Source organism: Macaca fascicularis, chromosome 15 (assembly GCF_037993035.2).
Source record: "Macaca fascicularis isolate 582-1 chromosome 15, T2T-MFA8v1.1".
NCBI classification, from domain to species: Eukaryota; Metazoa; Chordata; class Mammalia; order Primates; family Cercopithecidae; genus Macaca; species Macaca fascicularis.
The window spans coordinates 41818613-41844628 of NC_088389.1; the positions used below are offsets into that span (position 1 = coordinate 41818613).

General features: G+C 39.5%; 1 protein-coding gene across 2 annotated transcripts in view; it reads right to left on the minus strand.

Annotated features, from left to right (window-relative positions):
* PAPPA (pappalysin 1) overlaps window positions 1-26016 on the minus strand; it is a 246711-nt gene that overhangs the window by 143088 nt on the left and 77607 nt on the right. For both annotated transcript variants that reach the window (XM_015436678.4, XM_074016697.1), the window contains one exon: window positions 22528-23026. In XM_015436678.4, coding sequence (XP_015292164.2) covers window positions 22528-23026 — 499 coding nt within the window. The remainder of the gene's footprint in view (window positions 1-22527; window positions 23027-26016) is intronic.

The following is a 26016-nucleotide window of genomic DNA, read 5'->3' on the forward strand; positions in this document are numbered from 1 at the left end:
AAGATAACAGTTAATCCTTTCACTACTGAATTGCAATACTGCCTTTGCATATATCATTTCAGTACTTTCATAATTTTTTTTTTCTGGGTTATCTTGTTTCATTGGTCTTTTTTTTTTTTTAACGGAGTTTCGCTCTTGCTTTCCAGGCTGGAGTGCAATGGTGCGATCTCAGCTCACTTTAACCTCCGCCTCTCGGGTTCAAGCAATTCTCCTGCCTCAGCCTCCCGAGTAGCTGGGATTACAGGCATGCGCCACCAAGCCTGGCTAATTTTGTATTTATAGTAGAGACAGGGTTTCTCCATGTTGGTCAGGTTGGTCTCAAACTCCCGACCTTAGGTGATCCGCCCGCTTTGGCCTCTCAAAGGGATTACAGGCGTGAGCCGCGCCGCCTGGCCTCATTGGTCTATTTTTTATCTATTGTTTTATCAGTAGCAGTCTATAGTAATTTCCATAGCAATATAAAAGTCTTAATTTACATTGTAAGTTCATTCTATAGTTTCCCTTTTCAAAAGAGCCCTTTGCTCTTCCATGTGAACCTCCTTGTGAAGCTTCATCCTTAAAAATGCCTGTTGAGATTTGGATTCTAATTTCATTGAATGCATCAGTGTATTTGAGGAGAAAGGGCATCTTTATGATACTGTGTCTTCCCATTTATGCACAGTTTATCTTTTTATTTATTTAGGTCTTCTTTTATAGTCTCAGTAAAGTTTTAAAGCTTTCTTCATAAAAATTGTGATGATTTTTTATTAGCAATATATGCCTTACTCTAAGCATTTTATAGGTGTCAGTGCTATAGTAAATAATAGCTTTTTATCTAGCTATTTACATACACACACATACACACACACATCTACACAATTACATGTAGGTATATTTGTATTCTAATAGTTTGGGGATAATAAAAAATAATTGAGTGTTATATAAATTTATATTGTATTTGGAAGTCCTCATAGACTGTTTTAGTCATTCTAGCAATTGTTGATTCTTAGTAATTTTTCTATATTGTTTCCAGTAGATGAGGAATAATGATAGTTTTTTGTTTCCTTTTCAATCCTCAGACTTTTTTTGTTTCTATGTTTTGTCTAACTGCACTAGGCTGGAGACCAATGGCAAAATTGGGCATTCTGAATATAACCCTGTGATCAAAAAGATACTTTTTACATTTTACTTATTCCCAGTTTACTATAATTTTTTCATCATGAAGGAATCTGATTTCACAGGGTTTTGAAAAATACTCTACATCTAGTAAAAATCACTGTTTTAAAAATTATTTAATTCACAAATATTGTGAATTACATTAAGAGACCACCTAATATTAAAGTCACCTCTTTAACATTGTATGTGGTTTTTAATACATTGCTGAATTCTGTTGGCAAATATCTAAGATTTCTGCTTATTTGTTAGAAATCCCATTGATTGAAAAGTTTCACCTTTTTTCATTTGTTTGTGTTTTGTTTGTTAATGTACTGCATTGTGGACAGAGCTCATGTTCTATGTGATACTGATACTTTGATATTTGTTTAAATTTGTTTTGTGGCCTAGGACATAGTAAAAAAAAAAACTTTAAAAAATAGTCTGCATCTCTATTCTAGAAGGAAATATTCATAATTTGGTTCTGTATCAGGGTTCTATAAATTTTTATCACCTCAAATTTTTTTGTGTTGCTCAAAATCTTCTAGATTATTATTATATTTTAGTTTGCTTGATCTATAAATTATTGAGAAAAATGTGTTAAAATATCACAATGTCATGCATTTATCTTTTTTTTAGGTAAAAGTCATTGATTTGTATATTTCCAGGTCACATTATTTGGTAAATTCAGGTTTTAAATCATAATATCTTCCTTTTATCATTATGTGGTGACTTTTTTTTAGTCACAGTAACATATTTGCCAAATGTTTCCTTAGTCTGAAAACAGTATTAATTTGTTTGGTTAGCATGTACCTGGTAAATATTGTCCCCACTTTTACCTTTAACCTTTCAGCAAAACTTTCTTGAGTTAAATCTGACTAGAGAATCTCCATCTTCATCCAATTGACTTTAATCTGATTAGTATAATGACTTACACTTCCATTTTTTCCTTGCTTATCTATTCCTTTCCTCCTTTCTTCCCTTCACTTGGATTTATCGAATTTTTAAACTTCCATTATTTGTCTCTTCTTTGTTCATTTTAACTACGAAAATTGTATTTTCTAATTTTATTTATTTTTTATTGTTATTGTATTCTGTTTATTCTAAAATACTAATTTGTATACTTCTCACTAAAGTCAAAATTTAGTAAAAAGCCCTTAGGTTGTTTACTGACCCTTATTACTGATTCCTTGTTTACTTTTTTTTATGTTTTTAAATTTTGAGATGTTTCATGTTCAGTGGATTTTAATCTGTGGGAATCATGGGCTCCCTGGGTCAAGTCCATGTCCTTCCTCAGAGTGATTTTACATTAATGTCTTGTTACCCCTGCAACATCACTAACCTGGAATCTTTTTTTTTTTCCACTTAATTTTTCAGCTCAGGCATTTTCACACCATACTCAGCAGTATAAATTCAAACATGAAGTCTTTGTGAGGTATAAGCAAATGGTTTTAAATTTCCACTTACATCCTAGGCAAAGATAGTAAGTCTTAATGACAGTTAAGTCAAATCATGTTAATTGTCATGTTATTAAGGTAAGTAGCTAGACATATGCATATACATATTTTTTCCCTAGTACACCCTTTCACTAAACATGTAGATTTTCAGGGGTCCTGAAAATCTCATTTAAAATCCTTATTTTAAAGGTGTTAGTCCCAATACACTACCTTGCAGAGTTGGAAAGCCACATCTCCCCTTCTGGGGTGAACAAAAATATTCAAGCTACTCAAAACTGATAGCTCTCCCTTATCCAAACTATACCAACCAAAAATTTAGATCCAGGGCTTACCTGTTCATTTCCCAGTTCTATTTTATTTCTTGCATGTCTTGCCCCTGGAAATATCCTTTCCTGTTTTTCTGATCTCAGTCATGCATTTTAAAGGATGCTAGTTATATCTGTAACATTTTATCTAGAATATCCAATGAATGCTCATATTGGAAATGTTTTTAGTTTAGTTTACCAAAATTTCCAACTATTTCTAATATAAGCCTGAAAGGCAGAAATTATTTTAATTTCTCAGTTGTGACTCAGTGTAGTTCAGTCATCTGCTCAATGTCAGAGACATAATAATTATAAAACAAGATTTAAACCATGCTGTTTGACTCTAGAACCCTTTATGTTTCCATGACATTGAGCTGACTTTTTGGATGGGCACGACCTAGTGAGCCGTATAGCAATATCCAGTAAAATACAGACCACAAAAACTATTTGCAGATAAAACAAGCTTCCCTTTATGGTTCTGAAATATTTTAGGAAGGTGAAACTCAGATTATATTATGTTATATTATATTATATTATATGTATTTTAAATGATGAAAGGTAGAGAACAGTAGTTTCAACTCTAACATATCTTTAGAATGGAAGCTGACTTTTTAAGAAACTGGGAAGTGACAGTATATAATCGCAATTGCTTTTTTTCCCCCAAAAATAAAGATCATCCATGTTTATGATAGCAAATTAGAATGCTATATGAAATAATTAAAGTAGAATAATCTCAAATTCCATTACCCTGAGACAGCTACCAGGAACATTTTGTTGAGGATCCTTTCAGTATCTTTCTATGTATATACACACATACACACATTATTTTGTATAAATATAAGATCACAGATTTGTAATATCACTTCATATTTAGTGTTCATGAAGAAAGACTGGCAAGTAAATCCAGACAGTAGCTTAATGCTAGCTGATTATATTTATGACTTTGATTATTTTTTAAAATTTCTGAATAAATATATTTGTATTATTTTAGATGTCCTTACACTTAACCATCCAAATAGGCTTCACTGGTTTCTGGGATGCAAAGATGAACACAATATGGTCCTGCTTTTAGGATGCTCATTGGATGTCAGGGAAGAGACAACATTAAAATTGATGGCTTTAAAATAGCCTAAAAAATGTATGTGCTGTAGGAGCGCAGAGGGTTGGTTTCTTACCCTGGATGATGGGGAGGGAATGTGAGAAAATTTCCCAAGGAGGTACACTGGCTTGACTGGAGAAAGTCAGAAGAAGTCATCAGGAGAAAGAGGAAAGGACTGGCTATCCCAGCAAATGACATCATCATACTTGTTTGGTGGAAGACCATTTAGGTAGCAGTATTGATAATTAGTTTGGAAGGAAAGTTGAAAAGGCAGTACCTGAAGGGAAAGAGACCAAATATTCCCTGTAGGATGGAATAAATGGAGCACCTACAAAATTTTGGTAGTATTCTAGATATTTTTATATTCTATTTTATTTAAAAAGAACTAAAACTTACAAAACGTCCTTCTTTACTGAATGGCCTTGGAGATGTGATTTTGTCTTCTCAAAAGAATTTATTTCTTAATATTCACATATTAAAGTTACATACACACAGTTTTTCCCACTGAGTGATGACTATATATGCCTTAATTCCAATTTTGTCTGAGTATTACTCTGAATTTTTAAGGAAACCTTTTATTTCTGTTGACTGAGAGGTCCTTTGGTCTCACTTTTTATTGGTGGTGGGGGTGGTTGTTAAGGATCTGGGACAGAAAGTATTGCATGCCCTTGGGAAGCAATATTTTGAAAGATAGTTTAACATACTGACTGTGGACCAAGTATCAGAAAGAAAATGGCTACTGTTTTATTAGTTTTTGTTGTGACTGTGGCCCAATCAGCTATTTTTCTCTGGACATCACCTTTATTGTTCAATTTTTTAAAAAATGTTTGAAGTTCAGTCAAAATGGAGGACTGAAAGATGAAGATACTGCCATTGGTTTCAAACAGTTCAAAGGGCAAAAGAGAGGATAAACCAAGTAGAGTGTGATTGTAACACAAAGTAGAGTTTGGAGAGTGCTAGCAGAGGAAGACCAAATAGTGGTTTAAATAATGAGAAAGGCTTACGGAGGTTTCTTTTTGATACCTGGGTTATGTTGTTTTCCTTCCACAGGTGTCCTTAGTGTCCCATACTTTATTACAAACGTGAACACACATTTTGCAATCACATGTTGAATGCCTGACTACCTTGGTGTATGTTAAGTGTTTCAAGGACAGAGAACATTAGCCCTTCCTTGCTGTATCTCTGTGCCTGGTCCACTGCCTAGCACAGAATAACTTCTCAGCAATATCTGTTGAATTAATTGTTCGAGAAAGCACGCATATATGGTGCTCTGAATAGTAGAAATAGCATAAAGCAAGACAGAGGTAAACTTTTTCTAGATTAAGAACAGTTCATTTGGACTGAAATTCAGGGTAAACCAAAGGAAGTTGAAACGTTTTGCTAAAATGGTTGGGTGGAGTGTACAGTAGATGGCAGGAGGCTCTGAGGTGAGATGTTGGGGCTTGAGTTATCAAGTGACGGAGGATCACTGTTGTAAATGCAAGGAACTGAATGCAGTAATTCTCCAAGCCTCCAGCCTATCTGCAGCTGTAGAAGTCAGAACTTAGATGTGCTAACAATAGTTGAGATACTGAATCTGCATCCAGTCTTTGTATAGCCTGGGATCCCACCACACCCATCTTCCCTCTTTCTGGACCCAGCTACTCAGTAGACTGTGCAGCCTTTCCACTTCAGGTGCCCCCTTATTAAAGCAAAGCTGTCATGCTGAGGACTCAGTGCCAAGAAAAAAGTCTTTGGGAAAATGGCCTTTTGCCTTGCAACATCCATCTTCTTATTTCTCCTGGTGGTCACTGTGAACTCCAACCCATTGTCTGGATTAAATAAATGAAAAATGAGATGATAGAGATCTGGGACTCCACTGGGCATTTGGATTCCTTCTCAATGGGGCTAGGGTCCATCCCTCTCACACAGGTAATGCAAGATTTATTCTTTTCCTACTGGCAACACCATTCTTACTCTGTATAAGGCCCTGAAAGAAGCAATTGTGTATATGTGACTGATTAATTCCAGCAGTCTTTGATATAATTGTCCAAAGATTTGCCCTGGTACTAATTTAAAACACAGTAGCCAATTTAATAAAACTAACAGTTTGCAGCCAAGGCCTTTGTTATTTTGTTTTAATCATCTTTTACCACCAATTGAAATGATTTTCTACTTTCTTGGTGCAATAAAACAAAATAGAAGGGAAAGAATGGAGGGACAATGTGGAAATTATAAAAGATCTAGAGCTTCAAATCCCAGGATAAGGTAACAGCAGTCCTGAGATTTAACTGGTAATTTGTGTCAGACTGAGATTTGAAGGGAAGACATTTAACAGTTTGGAGGAAACTCCACACCTGGATAGCATTAAAGAAGGGAGAGAGGAAAAGATCTACAAAGAACTCTTGTTTTTTCCTGAATGCAACCAAAGGCGATGTGTGACAGCTTCCCCAAACATTCTACTGGTGATGGACAGGTCACTTGATTACAGAGCAGGGGCTTGTGACAAGCTGACCGGTCGCCAAGGACTCTGGGAGCCAAAACACCAGATACAGTTGGAGGTAAACAAGGCATGCTGCAGAGTGTGAAAATCGAGGCCAAGTCAGGGCCAATGAGTCCAGCGGAGGGCCCCAGTGACAGCTGGTGATTGAGCGGCACTAACTGAACACAGTTGTGGAGGGCCAAGGGCCAGTAAGGAAAGCCATCTCCTTTCTCCTCCCTGTGGCCTCTCTGGGTGGCCAGCAATTTTATTATTGGCAGAGGGCAAACCCAACAGCATTTTCGAATTTGGCACCACATCTAAACCATTTGGGGACTGGGCTTCTCTTTCTTCTCTCCCCTTACCCTCCCCAGGAGTGGCTTGAGTGTCATCAAAGCCAGTGTGCAGTTAGCAAACTACATTTCCCCTCAATTCTGAAACCCATGTGCACTTGGGGAAAATGTAATCCTTATGTTTCTGATTCATTTACACTTAACTCATCAAAACACTATTTTGTAAGAGCTATTTGATGTCCACGAAGTCTTCTGAGCCCTTTTGTAAGCCTTGCTTCTTAGAAGCAGGAAGTCACATTTCTGATGAGAGAGAGAACTTGAACCTAAAAGGTTGAGTTTGTTTTGAAATGAAGGCTCTTGGAGGGTCACATGAACCTGAGCTTAGCCAAATGCGTTCTCTCATTTCCTATACCAACCCCATCACCCGCACCAGCTGCCATGACGTTACTATGTTAGCTCTCTAAGATTTCATTCTGAGCAAACAAGGGAGACTTCTCTACGATCAGAGGGAGCCGAGTTCAAATGTGAGTCCCAAGGTCTGGCCAATGTCCAGCACTCTGTTACATAGGGGAAGAAACACCTGGACTGGGAATTAGGAGCGCTAACTTCAATTCTCTGTTCTGCCATTGAATGACTGTGTGACTCTGAAGAAGTGGCTTCCTCTCTTTCAACTCAATTCTCTCATATGTCAGTCTCTCAAGTGTCAGTCCTGGTGTTGATGATCTTCAATGCTCTTTCCAGGTCTGAGAGTTTTTCAGTTTAATTCCTAGACAGTAGGAAGTTTGAGCATCTCAAAATTCTCTGCTTAAAATTTTTGGAGACTGACTTTGTATACACAGAGCTTAGCTCAAGAAGGAAACACAAATATGTAGAAATCAGAGCTGGATGACTTTGAATATCACTTACTCCAAGTATCTCATTGTGGGATGGATACTAAAGCCCAGAGATGGGAAACAAATGGCGGTAAGTCATATGGCAAGTTAATGGCAGAGTCCAGCTGTCCTGGCTTTTTTGACTAACATTCCTAGATGGAAGTTTCTAAACTTTTCACTTCATAGGATTTTGAAACTGGGGCAAAAACCTAGTTCCCACTCTGACAACAAGAATGTAAAAGCCAGCATCAGAATGGAAGGGGAGCTGGTATTGCTTTGCACAGTGAGGTGGTGTCTGGCTTGTATTAAAGCCCATGAGTAAATGATTAATCCTGGGTAGAAAACAAAGCCTGAGTCTTGTAACGTTATAGGTATTAGTTCTATGGAAGATTAACCCCCGATCCCCCTCGGGACCTCTTTAGAACATTGGACTACACTTTGAGAATCAGTGGATGATGAAAACAGGTGGTCTCACAGGTCTTTGTTTGCCTGCTCCCAACACATACACACACACATGCAGGTACTCACGCATGCATGTACATGCACACACACAAATGCATGCAAACCTGCACATGTATGCCTCAATTGCTCCTGTATCTCTACATAGGAAAGAAATGTTGTGGCTGAAGGTGAAGTGCCTGTATGCCTGCCTCTGATTCACAGGCCAGCAACTGGAAGGCACTTTTGAACTCCTCCTTGTTTCATCCCAACCCAAATATGCCTCTATAGCTGCATTCATTGTGTGTTTCAGTGATGCCAGTAACACAGGCATCTTTCATAATACACTCACCTGCCTCCTGCTATTGATTAGTTATCCAGGTATTTTTTCCCATTAATATCTCTCACCCTCATCCAGTACTCTCCATTTCCACTTGACTACCATAGACAACTGTCATCATCTACTTCAGTTTGCCAACATTGCTTTTCCTCCTTTACCATTTATGGTCTATGCCTCCATCCTTATTTCTATCCAGATATACACACACAGTCAAAGAGATGTCCTAAAACCAAATCTAATGAAGATCTTCTCTTACCTTACAGACACTCAACGGCTCATCACCACTCTCAGAATGAAGTCCAGACGTCACAGCAATGAACTCTGGAACCATCATGATCTAACCCCTGTCAACTTCTCTGGCCTCTTTGCTCAACCTCTCTTCTTGAAATTTTACCCTCAGCCACCACCCTGAGCAAGCAGTCTCACCTTCCTTTCGTGGCTTCATTTTCTTGCCTAGGCTTAGTTGCCACCTCTTTCAGGAGATTCTCACTGACCTGTGAAGCTGAGTGAGGAGCTCTTAGCCCATGTGCCTCCCTTAACATAACATCTTTCACACTGTTAGATATCACTTGTTTATGTGTTTACTTTCACATTAAGTAGACTAAGCTCCTGGAAGGCTGGTATGTCCCTTACTGACTGGTTTGTCTTCACTGCCTACTATAGGACCTGTTACACAGACAGTGCTAAATAATTGCCTGTTGAATGAATGAAACACAGAATTACACCTTCTGGCCCAATGCCTTTGCTTTAAGGATAAGAGAGCTGAGGCCCCAAGAGGAGCAGTGACCATGCTATAAGATTCTCATTTGTCCTTTCAATCCTCAAGTAACTAATCCACCTTGGAGGTTAAAAAAATGACCTCCAATATACCAGATATGATGTGTATTATCATGATTTTCTGGCCACTTATTGATGTACCACAGGGTTTACTGATCAATTTATTCATGCATGCATGCATTTATTTCATCTGCATTTATTGACCATCTACATGATGTCTGGCCTTGCACAAGAAGCTAAGGATAGAGAATAACATGGCAGATATTACACAGCCCCCACCTCTAGTATCTCAGTGTCAAGTTAAAATGCCACCCAGGAAAAATGCACCAAAACATTTTGAAATTGTCTTATCAAGGAAGAGCTTTGTAAGTCCTAAGAGAAAGACTGGGTCTAGGTGGAGTCCTGAGAGTCCCACTGTGCCCGGAGGCTTTCTTTAGATCTACGTGGCCAGCCTCCAAACTCAAAGTTCAGACTTACTAACAAAGTGACATATAACCTGCTGCCTCCGTCTTTACTTAATTAGATGCACTGAGCACAGTTGAGAGCTAAAGGATAATCTGAACAGAATGTCGGAGCTATGACCTACCCCTTTATTTTATAGAAGGGGGTCTTGGGCCCACAGTTGGGGACCCATCTGATCAAGGACACAGCAAAATTTCAGGATACCAATACTAGAATCCAGGTCTCCTGATACAGGGCCAGCACGTGGTGGGTTTTCTCTCTTATTTTTTCTTTAACTGAGTTTCAAAGGTTAAAGTACAATTTCTTTTCCTTCTTCTAACCCAACACTGAAGCATGGCAACTCCTGTTAGAGTTTATGGGAAACTGCTTGATGTGTGTGTGTCTGTGTGTGCCAGAGTGTTTGCCTTTTGCACATACTCTCCGTCATGGCTCTGGCCAAGAACAAGCCTAGTGAAAAATCAGACAATAGAAAGAATCATGAACATTTAAATCTTTATAGTTCACAAGATTGCATCAGGTTCTTGCAAGCCTATTATCTTATCAGTTTTTCCCACCACTCCTTGTTAGACTATATGGACAGTCACCCACTTTGTCTAAGGAAAGGAACTTAAGCTCAAACAATGGAAGAAACCTGTTCCACAGCAAGACTGGTGCTGGTGTTGGAGTCAGATCTCCTCATTCCAAATTCAGCATCTCTAAAGTGGTGTCTGAGGTTGTGTTTTAACAGACACAACATAAACCCACCAAGACCTGCCCTCATGATTCTCAGTGTCTCCAAGCACAGACTGAATAGATTTTGTCCACTCCTCTTGCCAATGCCCAGTGTGAGATAAATTCCTCCATTCTTCTCACATCTGTAATTGCTCTGACAGCTGTTATTTTCCTTCTCTTTCCTCTTCATTTATTTGTTTTTTTAAAAATCAGGAATTGGAGCAGCACAACCAAGTCTAGTCCATCCTACCTACCCCCAGGGTGAACAGAAAATAACAAAGTAGTAGGTGACACCAGGAAAGGCATTGCAACCTGATTTCACTAACTCATCATTTCCAAAGGAGCTTCCTCAGTAATGCCAGTCCTATGATATGTGATAAGAAAACAGCGTACCTTTTTCAAACAATGTCAGAATAGACTACATAAAGCATTCCAGCAATCTCTGGGAGATTCACAATGAAAAGTAACATGTTTTGTGAAGTTCTGCAGAACAAGGCCTCTTGAACAGAGTTTAAACTAGGATTCCTTGCAAACACACAGACCTCTTTTTCCCTCTCAGAACTGATATTAATATGTCATGCAACTATTAATCCATAGAAACCTATAGAAACATTTGGACATATCACAATTGCTCTATCTGTTTTTCTGCTGACAGATATAGACACATTTTCTCTAGCAATGTGGTGCAGCTGGATGATTAAGACCCATCATCCCCTTCCCCAAGGTAACAACATTTATTTTCTCTCTCTCTTTTTTTTATTCTTGCAGACAGGGTCTCACTCTGTTGCCCAAGCTGGAGTGCAGTGGTACAATCATGGCTCACCACTGCAGCCTTGACCTCCCAGGCTCAAGTGATCCTCCTCCCACCCTCTTGAGTAACTGGAACCACAGGTGCACACCACTATACCTGGCTAAATTATTATTATTATTATTATTATCATTATCATTATTATTATTATTTTGTCAAGATGAGGTCTTTCTATGCTGTCCAGGCTGGTCTTGAACTCCTTGGCTCAAGCAATCCTCCCACCTCAGCTTCTCAAATTGTTGGGATTACAGGCATGAGCCACCGCATTTGGCCTTCATTTTCTTTTCTATCTATAACCTTGCTCTTTAAAAAACCTGACTTCAATGTCTAGGCTGTGATCATTTCTCAGGAGAACCATCTCAATTCTAACCAATAGTCTGGCATGCCAGGAAGTTTCTTTCCACTCAAGTTTATTCATGCATGTTTATAAGAGGCACAAGGTTGAAGTGGCTAAGAATCTTACCTCTAACTCTTCCAGAGGGAAGTTTCTTAACGTCTTTAAACATTAGTTTTCTCAGCTGTAAAGTGGAACTAATAATAAAAGCTCAAAGAATTTTTTTAAAAGGATTACATAGGAAAAACTTTTTAAAGCACTTAGCACAATGCCTGGTACATAGCCAATAAATGATGGATATAATTATTACACTGTATTACACTTGTATAATAATACAAATAGTCCTAGCTTAGAGTCATCAAACCCATTATTTTACCAGCTGGGTGTATGTGGGCCCGTTACATAGTTTATCTGAGCATCTTGTACAGAATGGGGGAAAAAATCTGTTGAGGACATTAGGATAACTGTTGAGATTATTTATTAATGGGCACTGTGTCAGGTCCGTTGTAAAGACCTATTACATTTTTCCTATCATTATATGGAGGACAGGCCTAATGCATTTTGGATACTTCATTCAAATATACATTTAAAACGCCTTCTCAAAGCCTTTCAAAATCATTCTAAAACAGGAAGGGTTATGTTAGCTACACACAATTTTCCATATAGAGTATTGCTTTCTTTCTATTTGGATGGCATCAGGATTGAGCAGATTATTTTATCTTTAATGATTAGCTGAAAGATAAGAAAATATGGTGGATGAGATAGTAATTTTATGGTTATGGAAAAAGATTCTGTTACTTTGAGGAGAGGTTTCTTAGCATGTTGTAAGTAGACATGCGTTGTGTGGCAATAGTTCCAGTCCAGTCATGAACAATTTCAGTCCTATGTGTTTAATCAGCCTTCTTAGCATTTCTTCTCTTATGACTCATGGGCATCTCAAACACAATATGTCTAAGACTGAACTCTTGTTCTACCCCATGCCCAACAAAACAATAAATTAAAATATATTCCTCTATTTCAGGGAATAACATTTCCCTCATTCCAGATACCCAAACCAGAAATTCGAGAGTCATTAAACAGCTACTTCTCATTAAACTGCTTGAATCCGAACTATCACCAAATCCTGTTGGCTCTACCTTTAAAACATACCTCCAATTCATTCACTTTTCTATGCAGATAATCATCATCTTTGGTTTGGACTGCAGCAGTCAACCCTAAATGGATTCACTCACTCTTCCTCAATCCTTTCTTCACAGAGTACCAGGGAAGTATTATAAAAGCTCCGAACTGATTGGTTTAGTCCCTCTATTTCACAGTCAATAAATCTAAACTCAACATGAGCCACAAACTCTTCATAATCTGGCCCCTTCTTTTTTTATTTATCTAAATTTATGGGGTACAAATGTAATTTTGTTACATGCATAGACGACAGAGTGAAGTCAGGGTTTTGGTGGTAGCTATGGTCTGAATAATGTACACTGTGCCCATTAAGTGATTTCCCATCATCCACTCCGTTCCATTCCCCCACCCTTCTGAGTGTCCATATTGTCTGTCACTCCACACTCTATGTCTATGTGTACACATTATTTAGCTCCCACTTATAAGTGAGAATATGAGGTATTTATCTCTCTATGTCTGAGATGTTTTCCTTAAGATAATAGCCTCCAGTGCCACCCATGCTGCTTCAAACGACAAGATTCCATTCCTTTTTATGACTGAGTAATATTCCATTGTGTACATGTACCCAATTTTCTTTATCCCATCATCCACTGATGGATGCTTAGGTTGATTCCATATCTTTGCAATTGTGAACAGTGCTGTGATTAACATATGGGTGCAGGTATCTTTCTGATATAATGATTTATCTTCCTTTGTGTAGATACCCAGGACTGGATTGCTGGATCAAATAGTAGTTCTATTTGAAATTCTTTGAAATATCTCCATGCTTTTTTCCATAGAGGTTGTACTAATTTACATTTTAACCAGAAGTGTATGAGTTCCCTTTTCTCCACACCCTTGCCAACATCTGTTATTTTTTGTCTTTTTATAATAGTCTGGCCCCTTCTATGTCTTTACTCATTTTCTACAGACTCTCTCTTAATTTAATGGGGAATTATACTCTATTATAACGTCTTGTAATAATAGTCTTCAGTTTGTAATTATAATTTTACGTGTGCTATTATTCAGTTCTCCTACCAGATTATAAGATTCAGAGTTACACTGCCAGTACAAACATTGACATGCAGAAGGTACTCCTTATTAAATGCATGAGTGAATAAATGTAGAAACAAACAAATGAATAAATTTATCAATGGAGCTATTAGTTCAATTTTTAACTTCTATGGGTCTCAGTTTGCCCATCTGTAGAAGAAAATCTATAATGATTCACTCACTACAAAGTTTAGTAGTGCATTCGAGTAATCTATAAAAATTTATGTAAGCAGTTTTGATGGTATTAGCACCAAACAGGAGCCCTTCACCCTTTCAAAATTGAGAAGGCACTTGGAGACAGCACTTCTATGGCTGTTGCTGACCCTGGAGATCAGTTGATTTTGTTAAGCCCTTTTGCTTATCCTAATATTCCCAGAACCCATATTTCATTCTGAGAAATATTTGGCCCAAGACTGATGAGAGGGAGTCATAGGTGGATAACGCCTGGTTTCCAGAACCAGAGTGAGATTGTGCTGACTATGTGCTCCCCTGGCCTGAGCTAAGAGAAGTGGTATTCATTCTGGGCTTGGAAAAACAACTCTCTCTACTGATGCTGCTCATCTCTTCTGGTGGGTGGGACATCAGAATGTAGGCAAAACCATGCTGGGCAGGCGTGGGAGAAGGCCCTGCTCAGGAAGGGGTCCAGCCTGAATCATGCATTTCAGCAACAGGTTACTGGAAATCATGCTGGTTTGGCCATGTCCACACTTCCTAAGCCGCCTCCTCCTCATCTGCTTAAATGTTCAAAAAACAATAAAAAAAAATTTGCTTTATTCTCTTTTTGGTGTTTATTCTATTGCTTTTGGAAATAAGAAGATCTAATTTTAGTATTCATTTTCTCCATCCATCAAGATACCATCTTGTTCTTTGTCAGACATTATGACAATGACTGTGCTCTGTTTCTTGCCAGGCACACCCTTTGGGGTCAGACAAAGGTATATAAAACTTGGCCTTAGCATCTATTAACTGGGGCAACTTAAATCATGATCTTATGTCTTATAGTCTGAGCTTCTCCATCTAAGAAGTCAGGCATGCTAATACCTAAACATCATTGGTAGACTTATAAAAAAGTACTGAGCATATATGAGGTTTTCACTACATGGTAGTTATTGTTAGCAGCAATGTTAGTGCTACCAGTAGTAAATGCTACAAGAATACTAGCAATGTGAAGGTGGTTAACACAGTGACTAAATTTAAGCTCTGCTGAGAGCAGAAACTGGGTTGGTTTTGTTACTTCTTGTATCTTCAGAATGTGTCATGGTTCTCAGCAAAGGGATTGTACTAAATCAGCATTTGATAAATATATCAATACATAAAAGAAGAATCAGAGTAACTTCTTCATAAATGCTATTTCCCTCTTAACTTCCTGTTTCACCCTGGATTCTGATAACATTAATGGATATGCAGTAGGGCTGACACTGAAATCCCAATTTAATGAATGAGAAATTGAGGTGTGAAGGAGATTAAAGACGTGGCCTATCTTAAGGATATGAATAGACAAGTCACAGAACAGGAAATGCAATTATCCAGTAAATGTATTTGAGTAGATGCTTACTTAAGAACACGTAACAGAAATGTCAACAAGAAGTCATATTTTTCCCAACAAAGTGGACAAAAAAAGTGCAAAGAAAAAATACTTCCATTATGCCAAATAATAAGCAGTCATGATACAAAATAGCAGGTCTTGGCACACACTGCTGGTGGGGTGGAAGCTAGTTCACCTGCCCAGAATGTCATAGTTGTGTCCCTTAAAATGAAAAAGACCCATATATTGTTTATCACCAGCAATTTCTCAGTATTGACCCTAGAGAAATGCTTGCATGAATGCATGTGCCTACAAGGATGTCTGTATGAGAATGCTGACTCCAACATTTGCTTGCAGTAGAAAAATGTATGAAGTGACCTAAATGCCCACCATTAAGGGTATGGCTAAATTACCTGTAGCACATTCATACTATGGGATACTGTACAGCAGCTAAAAAGATTGAAGTATATCTAAGAACTGAAGTAGATAGATATCCCAAATTAATACAATTTCCACCCCAAAGTTAGACATTTGATCTGTGGTCGAGCACACCCTTCTGACAGGCAGTATGCTTGTTCTTTTCTCCCTTCATTTATTCATTCATTCATTTATCAATCTTGACTGAACATCCACTTAGTTTCAACCATTTGAACTGTGGTAAACCTCTTCAATGATCAGCTGTTATGCATCCTTCAAGTCTCAGTTTACATGTCTCTTCTTTCAAGAAGCCCTCCTTACCTATTCATGCTGGGTTTGACACCCTTCCCATGTTTTCTCACAGCCCCCTGCCCCCCGTGCTCCTCACACCATAACACTTTTTATGCTGCAGTATAATATTTTTCATTTAGAACCGTGTGCTCATGAGGCCAGAGATCACGTCTATTAATCAGGGCTGTATTCCTAGCACAGAACAGACATTTAATAAATACTTGTTAAATGGGATAAGTATTATTTAACATGGATTATATTAGATTTTCACTAGTTGATGGATGGATGAATGAATAAATTAATACACACAAGAACAAAGGATGGATGACAGGGTGAGAAACGGAAAGAGCTATAAAAAGAAATGAGGCTTAGGGAAAATAAAGAAAGAAAGAAAGTGGTGACTCAGCTCGAGAGCCATAGAAAGAGCATATAAGAGCCACCTGTGCCTTCACCTGACCCTGATTTGGGCTAAACTTTCCAAATCCTCTGAGGCTTAATATGGCATCATGTATCAGTGTTATAACTAAGATCTGAAAGCAAGAGACTCATCTTTTGAGAGCCCACTTTGTGCTGCTTCTGACTTATTCCTTACATGCTCAACAAGTATCCATGGAGCCCCTACTGTGCCATATAAGTGTCATAAATTCTGTACTTCAGGTGAAGGAAAAACCACAAGCACTGTTAAATATAATACAACACAAACTATGATCAAGGACTAAGGATCATGTTATAAGAAATTCGTATTCCAAACAGGCTGGGATCCCAGGGATGGTGGCTCAACTAGCTTTCATTATTAGTTAGTAGGGGACACTTCCGGTCTCTGTTCAAATGTCATCTCATCAGAGAGGACTTCCCTGACCATCTATCTAAAAATCATTAAATATTTTCCAACTGAGATATTATACGATAACATGCTTCTTTTATCTCTCTTCAACTACATTGTAATAATCAACGAAAGCAAAAACTTTTTCTTGCTGTATTCATTATTGCACCCCTAGAGGCTAGAAAGTAGTTAAGCTCATGTTGGGAGTCAACAGATATTTGCCGAGCAAGTGAATTGATGAATGAACTAAAGTTTCTGATTGATGGGTGTTCAAAGCATTTGACATTCAGAGGCAGAAATTTGGATCTGATTTGTAAAATTTGGACACACAAGAACGTCCACCCAGATCATATAAACATCTCCTTTCCTTATGTCTATTCATTTCCCCAAAGACTTATATTGAGAATGCCAAGGAGGTGAGATAAAATAGATATAGATTGTGTTGGAAGCTTTACAGGTCTGAATGTGAGAGAAGAATTAATAGATGACTAAATTGGGATACACGAATAAGCCAGTTGAGAGAGATGACTTTTAAGAGTGTTTCTAGCTCCAAATTGAGGATCCTAAGAAAACAGAGGCATAAACAAACATGCTTGTTCAACCAGAGAATGAATGATCAGGAGCACTAGCTTTGGAGTTGACAGATCTACTTAAGAGCCCAGCTTTGCCCCTTGATAGTTGTAAACTGTAATCCACATTCCTTCTCTAAGTTTCCAGTCCCTTTCTATAATCTGGGGATAGGACCGCCTACATTGTGGGGTTGTTGGGATGATTAAATCAAATGAGATTATCTATGTAAAGTCCCTATTTAGTGCCTGACACAAAGTACAAGCTTATTACATTTTGGCTTCTCCATTTCTCTTCAAATGCTAAACTCCTCATTCTTCTTTCCAGAACCATTTAAAGAACATTTACTCAGTGCTTACCTTGTGTCTATAATTGTTCTAGGTGCTTGGAATGCACCGGGAGAAAAAGAGGAAAAAAAATCTAGCCCTCAGGGTGTTTACATTCTAGTTGTAAGTTTAGACTTCAATTCATCCAAGTTTGTGTTAGAAACCTCTGACTCTGTGTTTCTGTTTCTTTCATCAGAATATTATTTTACTGCAATGGCACTGCTTGCCTGTGCCTCTCTTTTCCCATAGACTGTGAGCACCTTGAGTTTTCAGCACCACTGGATCACCATTTCTTAACATAGTGCATAGTGCCTAATAGATACCCAGTGAATATTTGTTTCATGAAGTGATGGATGAATGAGACAGACCAACGAGTAGATGGATAACGAGAGTGAGCTACTTTTCACTGTTCCTGGTTTGCTTTATACTTTTCTTTCTTAGTTTTGCCCAGAGTATTTACTTCTTGGAGAAATCTGAAGATTTCATATAGGCCAAGGAGCACAGTGCTCAGTACAGAAGCACTTGACAGCCAAGTGGAGAAAAAGATGCTTCGCTGTTATTTCTTCCCAGCCAGAAGCATAAAGAACTGCCTGTGTAACTTGTGTTATTGGACACCAAGACATCAAGGGTGGGCCACAGGGACTGACTGTGGACTAGTGGCCTCTGACTTGTAAGCCTGTCTTCCGCTTGCTATATTTAGAGCTTTGACCAGATCGGATGCATTTCTCGGCTCTAAAATTCTGCCTTTACATTACTGCAGTAGGAGGTAGTGTGAGTAGCGGTTAGGAAGGTGAAATTTGGAATTAGACTTAGGTTTGAGGCCTGTCTATGCCATTACTAGCTGTATGAGGTTAGTTTAATCACTTCTCTGAGTTTAAGCTTTTTCACCTACCTCAGAAGTGTCTGTAAGGCACTTAAAGCAGAGGAAATACTTAGTAAAGGTTGTCATTATTATTGTGGTCCACATTTCAGAAGGGCATCCAGAGCCAGTGAGGTTTCCTCTGGGTACTGATTCTTACAGATAATCCCTATTGAATTCCTTTTACTACAAAAAAGTATATGAATCACCTGTAACCCCAGACACTTCTCTGTGTCTGCCCACAGAGAAGGGCTTAATGTGTTGTCCTCTCATTGTACAGATATGGAAACTGAGGTCCAAATAGGTGATGTGGTGTGTCTTTGTGTCATATGATGAGTTTGTAGCAGAGTTGGCACTGGTCCCCTTTCTTCTGATAGTGGCATTTCTCATTCAATAGAGGGGTTTCCACTTAAGGGAGATGGAGATGTTCCACATTTCTTTCTGGTCCTGGCCAAAAGTAATCAGTCTACTAGAAGTTTCCATGGGGTAAGCACAGAAGACTCTCTCTTCATCACTGCCATACCTTGGGAAACTATCTCCAGTGTAGATAACAGAAAGAATAAATATTTTTGTTGAGAGAAAAAAAATGAAGACAAAGGTCAAAGGGAATCATGTAATGGGTTGAGTCAGGAAAGAAAAAGAAAGCATTTTTTCCCTCTCCTCTTTTTCTCCAAAACAGTCTTTATATAGAACTTGTATAAGAGCCAATTTATTTGATATGGAAAAAATGTGAAAGCAGCAAAATACACATACACACACATACACACACAAAGAGGTATTTGTGGTGGGGTTCAGAACTCAAATTACCAAGAGATAAAGGAGTTGAAATGGTAGGTTGATTTGGAAGGATGTGTTTCTCTTTTTTCAGCCTCAGAGAATATTCAGGTCAGGAAGTCCAGCCCAGCCCAGCCCAGATCTCCAATAAACTCCTTGAAACACAAAAGAGTACAAGAGGAAGGCCAATGAAAGCCTCAGTCTAGCCCTTGTGCCTGTCACATAGTAGGGACTAAAGAAATATTTGGAGAGTGAATGAAAGAACAAATTGTGCGTAAGAGTGTCGACCTCAATACTGATGATTTGGCATAGTATGTAGCACTTTTACAAAGTAGGTAGGAGTTCAGCACTTAAGTTTGCGTGCCTTTAGGAAAGGGACTGGTCTGAGTCATCCTAATACTGTTTCCAGTGCAGAATCTGGCATATAGAATGTTCTCAGTACATATTTGTGAATTGAGCAAGTAGTTGCATGAGTGAAAGAGAACTTGGAGATTCCTGGACCTTGGAGACAATTTAGAGCAGTGGCTATTAAACTTTAACTAGCATCCAAATTACCTGGAGAGGCCCTGCACTCAGAGTTTCTGATTCACTAGGCTAGACTGGGGCCTGAGAGCCTGGCCTTTCTCAGTTCCCAGGTGATACTAATGCCGTGGGTCTGGGGCCACACTTTGAGAACTTGTTTTACTGCACTGGTTTTTAAACTTGGTTGCAAATTATAATCACCTTATGAGATTTTAAAAGTTCTAATGGTCAGGACTTACTCTTAACCATTAAATAAATATCTGAGGGGATAGAGAGTGGAAATGGGATACAAGGGAGACCCAGGCAATTTTTAAATGTCCCAGTTTTTAAATGTGCAATCCAAATTGAGAAGAACTGGCCAGGCACAGTGGCTCAAGCCTGTAATCCCAGCACTTTGGGAAGCCGAGGCAGGCAGATCACGAGTTGAGCTCTCAGACCAGACTGGCCAACCCGGTGAAACCCCATCTCTACTAAAAACACAAAAATTAGCCCAGCGTGGTGATGCGTGCCTGTAATCCCAGCTGCTCAGGAGGCTGAGGCAGGAGAATTGCTTATACCTGGTGGGTAGAGGTTGCAGTGAGCCAAGATCGCACCACTGCACTCCAACCTGGGTGAGAGTGCAAGGCTCTGTCTTGGAAAGAAAAAAAAGAGAAGAACTAATCTAGTGCAACCTCCTGCATGCCAAGTTGAGGCATCGGAAGACTAGAAAAGACAAGTGACTCACCTAAGAGGGTAGAGGCAGTTAGTGATTTAGCTGAGATTTAGCTGAGAATAGAACTAAGCTAAATCACTAAGGGTGCTTTCATTTATTCAGTTTAATTTTCACCATTTCACACTTATCAACCCATGGCAGCTCTCACAGGCTCATAACTTGAGGCAAAAAAAATGAAAGCTGAGTTTAAACTGAGATTTTAAAACATCTATTATTTCTTCCCTCCATTGCTTTATAAAGAAAGTTTAAGTGGAAGCATATTATAGAACTCTACCACTCTAGACAAGTGAGGAGATGGAAGAGACAGGGTTATGGAATATTTTTAAGGCAGGACTATCCTTTAAATTTTAAGTACATTCTCAAACACAAACCAAGTGCTCGTTCTGAGTTCTTAAACAGCTGTTCCTCATCTTTGATTCAATGAATTAGAAAGAGTTTGCCTGTGATGTGCACATTAATTGCTAGTATGTAAAAGGAAGTGCTGGTAAAGTGTTTGAAAGTGGTTCTGCCCTTTAAAAAGATTAAAAGTTTCCTCTAGAACTTGGTTTCCATTAATGATTGGCTTAGTGAATATTTTCAAGTAGACAGAGCGGAGATTGTCTTACATTATTTTAGAACCAAATAAAGAGCCACAAAAGGCCTATAGAAACCATTGACACCCAAATTAGATGGCGAAGACTCTATCCTTTTTGTAGATTAAAACAGAAGTTGGAATCATATCTTTAATTGAGCATCAGTTGAGTGCACTGGCTTAGAAGTCAGAACGAAATTCCAATCATTACCTTCACCACTTCCTAACTGTGTGATCTTGGATGAGTGACTTCACATCTCTAAGCCCCAGTTTTCTTCTTTGTAAAATAAGAATAGTACGGCTGTGGTTGTGGAGAGGATGGAATGAGTAAAAGATGCAAAGAACTTAGCCCATTTTCTAGTACACAGGAAAAGCACCAATGGCTTCATTATAAGATGGTCTTCCTCCTAAGACAGAAATTCTGAGGATGTTTGGGGAAGAAGTAATAGAGAGGTGACTTGAGAAGTGAATAATTTTTTTTTTTTTTTTTTTTTTTGAGATGGAGTTTCACTCTTGTTGCCCAGGCTGGAGTGCAATGGCGTGATCTCGGCTCACTGCAACCTCTGCCTCCTGGGTTCAAGCGATCCTCCTGCCTCAGCCTCCCGAGTAGCTGGGATTACAGGCATACATCACCACACCCAGCTAATTTTTTGTATCATTAGTAGAGACAGGGTTTCACCATGTTAGCCAGGCTGGTCTTAAACTCCTGACCTCAGGTGACCCACCTGCCTCGGCTTCCCAAAATGTTGGGATAACAGGTGTGAGCCACCTCCCCGGCTGAGAGGTGAGTATGAAAGACAAGTACTACTTCACATAAGAGCAGTGAGCATCCAAAAACAGTGACAGAAACCCAAAGCTGCAAAGGCCTTAAGGATCAAGTGGGTTTGAACCACTGTTCTGCCTCAGGAAACAAGACAAAAACGCTGTTAAAGTTGATGTTCACTTTCCAGCACAATTTTTGTGCAAATACCTAGGACTGTGCCCAACCCCCAGTCAATCTACTATAACTTCACCCCTGATTCACCCACTGAAAAAGCAATCAAAATGCATAAATTGTCTTTAATTTAATATAAAAAGAAAATCATTCACAAACTTCACTTCTTCTACTTTCATTAGTAATAAATGATTTTCTCACTGCTACTCTCATCCAACCTCCTTCATTTACTATTGGAATGACTAAAATTAAGAAAGGCTTATGAGGCTTAAGGTCACACATCAGATTTGTCACTAAATCCAGGTCTAGTGGTCCCTTTCCCATTGCTCCTCCCATGATATCAACTCTGCCATGTTAAGACAAATCTACACCCAATGATGGGTTACAATCCATAGAATGAGTCTTGGCTGTGATGAACCTTCCCTTTCCTGTCCAGGCCTCTCTGACCTGCCTCACGTTTCTCCACAACCCACCCACTTAATAAACTCCCTATTCAGAGAGTGCACTTACATGTCTATGAATTTCCTATTGAGATGTAGGATGGAGGCCACATCCACCTGGAGAGGAGGGTCCCGGACCACCTTATACTGCAGGGGCTTACACTGTAGACAAAGTGGGGTATCTGCAGTGGAGGTCAACATGGCAGCATCGATCTCTAGGTGCTCGTCCAGCGTGTAGATCTGGATGCCGTACACCTCCTCGCCCACGTCCTGGAGCCTGATGGTCAGTGGGATGTCACAGAAGACATTCTGAGGACCCAGGGAGATGTTCTTCCCACTGACAGTCAACAGTTTGATGTCATTGACAGCTCCACTGGAGTCCCAGTCAGTGGAGACAAAGGTCACCCAAATGGTCAGAGACTCAGGGACCAACGGGTAGAGGAATTCCAGCTCGAGGTAGCAGCCTTGAGGCTCAGGGCAGGCTGGAGGAACTGTGTGTGGGTTGACAGCTGAATTTGGGCTCCAGGTGCGGACACTGGACTTACAGGGCTGTTCAACATCAGGATGACCTACGCAGAAGAGATGAGGGAATGAGTTCTTGAAGAAAGAGCTTTATTCTGATCCTTAGAGTTTCCTGTGGACCCCAGGAGAAACCAGCCTGACTAGAACTTAGACAGAGGGGAAAAGGAGAGGAAGGTTCTTGGTGTCTTGGTGAATCTGCTATACACACAGCATCCATCTCATCCGCACCCCTGCAATACAGATTTCAGAGGAATCACCAGACATTCAGTCAAACTGCTTTCATCTCATTACTGAGTCAATGTTCAAACTTTCCTTCCTCATCTTCCACTTAGGAGGCTGTGCTGCCTAAGATGAAAAGAAGTAAAGGCTCCAAATATAGAGTGAATCGATCAGGTTCATACAACTTGAAGTGTAAAGGTCAGCATTGGAACCAAGTTTTGTTTCATTTTGGAATCTGCATTCTTTGTTCTTGTCCCTGTTGGATGCAGGGAACTCTAGAATAAATTAGAATCCTTGTGGTGTTACTGCCATTGGTAAAACCTACTTGGAATGACAGAAATCCTAACCCCACCCCCTGACCAGCAAAGAATATGTGAGCATAAAGAGCATCCACCCTGCAGACTGAGGACCTGGGAGGAAACTGTCTAGAACCATGAACAACAGAGCTGGAAGGCAGCCTTGGAGCCCTCTTATCTCTCCTCCTCCCCTTCTCTACATGCGGTCATTCCATACCACTGAGCTTCTCTGCGCTCTGTTCTGTCTGACTCAGGAAGGGGAGGGTTGGGTGAGGAGCAGGGAGAAAGAAGGAGGGATTCTTCTCCTCTTTCCCTAGGGAGATGATGCCTCATCCCCACTGATCTCAGCCTGCAGCGACTTCTGAATTTTTCTCTGCTGAGATCACATCTAGACTCCCAGAGAGCTCTTCCTTGCACTACTGAGAAAAACAACCAGGACTCAATGTAGTGACTGGCTCTAATTTGTTTAAGGGAGCCTCATGAGAGAGACAGACCAGATGGTAAGATGAAGGACCTCAAGTTGTCCAACTAGCCACCTTAAAAAAAAATTAAGAGACAGAGTCCTGCTCTATTGCTCAGGCTGCAGTGGAATGGTCTGATTGTAGCTCATTGCAGGCTTGAATCCCCCTGCCTCAGCCTCCTGAGTAGCTGGAATATAGGCATGTGTCCCCATGCCCACCTAGGCACATTCTTTTTTTCTTCAGCATCAGTGGTTTGTTGGGAGGGTGGTGGTGACCCTGGACATTTCTGAAGCAAATAAGGAAAAAAAAAAAAAAAGATCTTTGCTTAAAAATGCTTTGTGGTAATGTTTCAGGGTAACAGGAATCACTATAATGTCAACACTAGAAAGTTATTTGGAGTGAAAAAACTATGCCAGTGAAGGCTGTAAATGCCTCTAACCTCCTTGCCTCTGCTTAGCCAAGAAAAGAGAGAAGCCACCAAGTAGAGATGGAGAAGAGAAGAGGAAAAGAGAAGGAGGTGTGAGCAAATACACAAAGGCTTCTTAGATATAATGCATCAGAGCAAGAAAAGATAGATTTAATTACAAGATTTCCTCTATCTCTCCTTGGCTAGTTTCATTCATTATTTGCAGCAACTGCTGGCTCAAAGCAACCTGTAGTTTAGGGGAAAAACACAAGTAGGACTCCCCACCTAGCTGAAGCCTTTCTTCTTGTCTACTTTCCAACCCACTGAGTTCCTGACTCTCTTAACTTTGTGGGACGTTGACACACATGTATCACTTATTCATTCAGTCAACTTCATTGAAGGCAGCACATTACAGTATATGAAACACATCTCCCAGTCATTAGTTAACTCATCTGATTGTCATCAAAATCCTGTAAGACAAAATCGTTGTCATTTTGTCTCTATCAAAGAGCGCTGTTTCACTCAATGCCATGCAGCTTTTGCTTAATACAGTGCGCCTGGTCCATAGAGAATTCACATAGTGGATGCTCAATACATATTTGTTAAAGGAAGGACCTTCTATCCGGTTAACATCGAGTTAAAAGTTACAGCATGGAACATTAAGGCATGCTTCCTGATGGTGGGTGCCAGGTGAACATTCCACCCCTCCATGGGCTTTCTCCTGCAACTGGCAAGGGATAAAGTAATCTTTCTCCCTTCCTTGGAGAAAATGACTGTCAGTGGTGGGAAGCCACAGGAGAGCAAAGATGACAAATCTGCCTGGCTCATCCTTCCTCCCTAGTTTCTTGTTAATCAACAGAGGAACCAAATGCTTCCAAAGGACAGGAAGGTGAGTCTGGTCATTATACTCAAGCAAGTAAACAGGAGTAGAAATCTTAGCAAAGCTTGTGGTTGTCTGGTTATTAGAGACAAACCCTTAGATGTAAAAAAGAGTCCCTAGAGGCACTGAGTGTAACCATAACCAAAGCAGCAACCTCATTAATAATGCCAGCCTTCACGAGTTGCCCATCCTCAATGTGCAGGCACTGTGCCAAGGACATTACACGCCTCAGGTCTTTTTACGCTGGCACTAAGTCTGTGACGCAGGTCTTATGAAATTCATTTTACAGAAGAGGAAACTGAGACTCAGATGGTTCAGAAATTCCCTGGCAGGGAGTAGAATATGATATTGTTGGTCCAGGCAGTGTGCCAGGCTTTGAAGGAATGAAAGTTGGGTTAAAATATCAGTTATAGGGTTTCTTACTGTGTTACCTACTGTAATGTTACCTACCTCAGGGTTGCTGTAAACCTCGAATAGGATGAGATCATTAATAGATTCTCATAAATATATTAGTTCTGTCCTGGAAAGTAGGGAGGTATTAACAAGGAAAATATTGGTAAGAGGAGGTATTCCAAGCATGAAAACAGTTGGGAGAGAGTGTCAGTTAAGGTTACTATGGTTTTGAGTACAATAGTAGAGCCACAAATGCTGAGGCTGGTAAGCTAAGTAGAATCAAGATTGTGAAGTAGTTTGTATACCACATTAAGGAAACTGAACTTTATACTGAAATAGATGAAGAGCTACTGAGAAATTTTAAGCAACTGAGTGACATCAG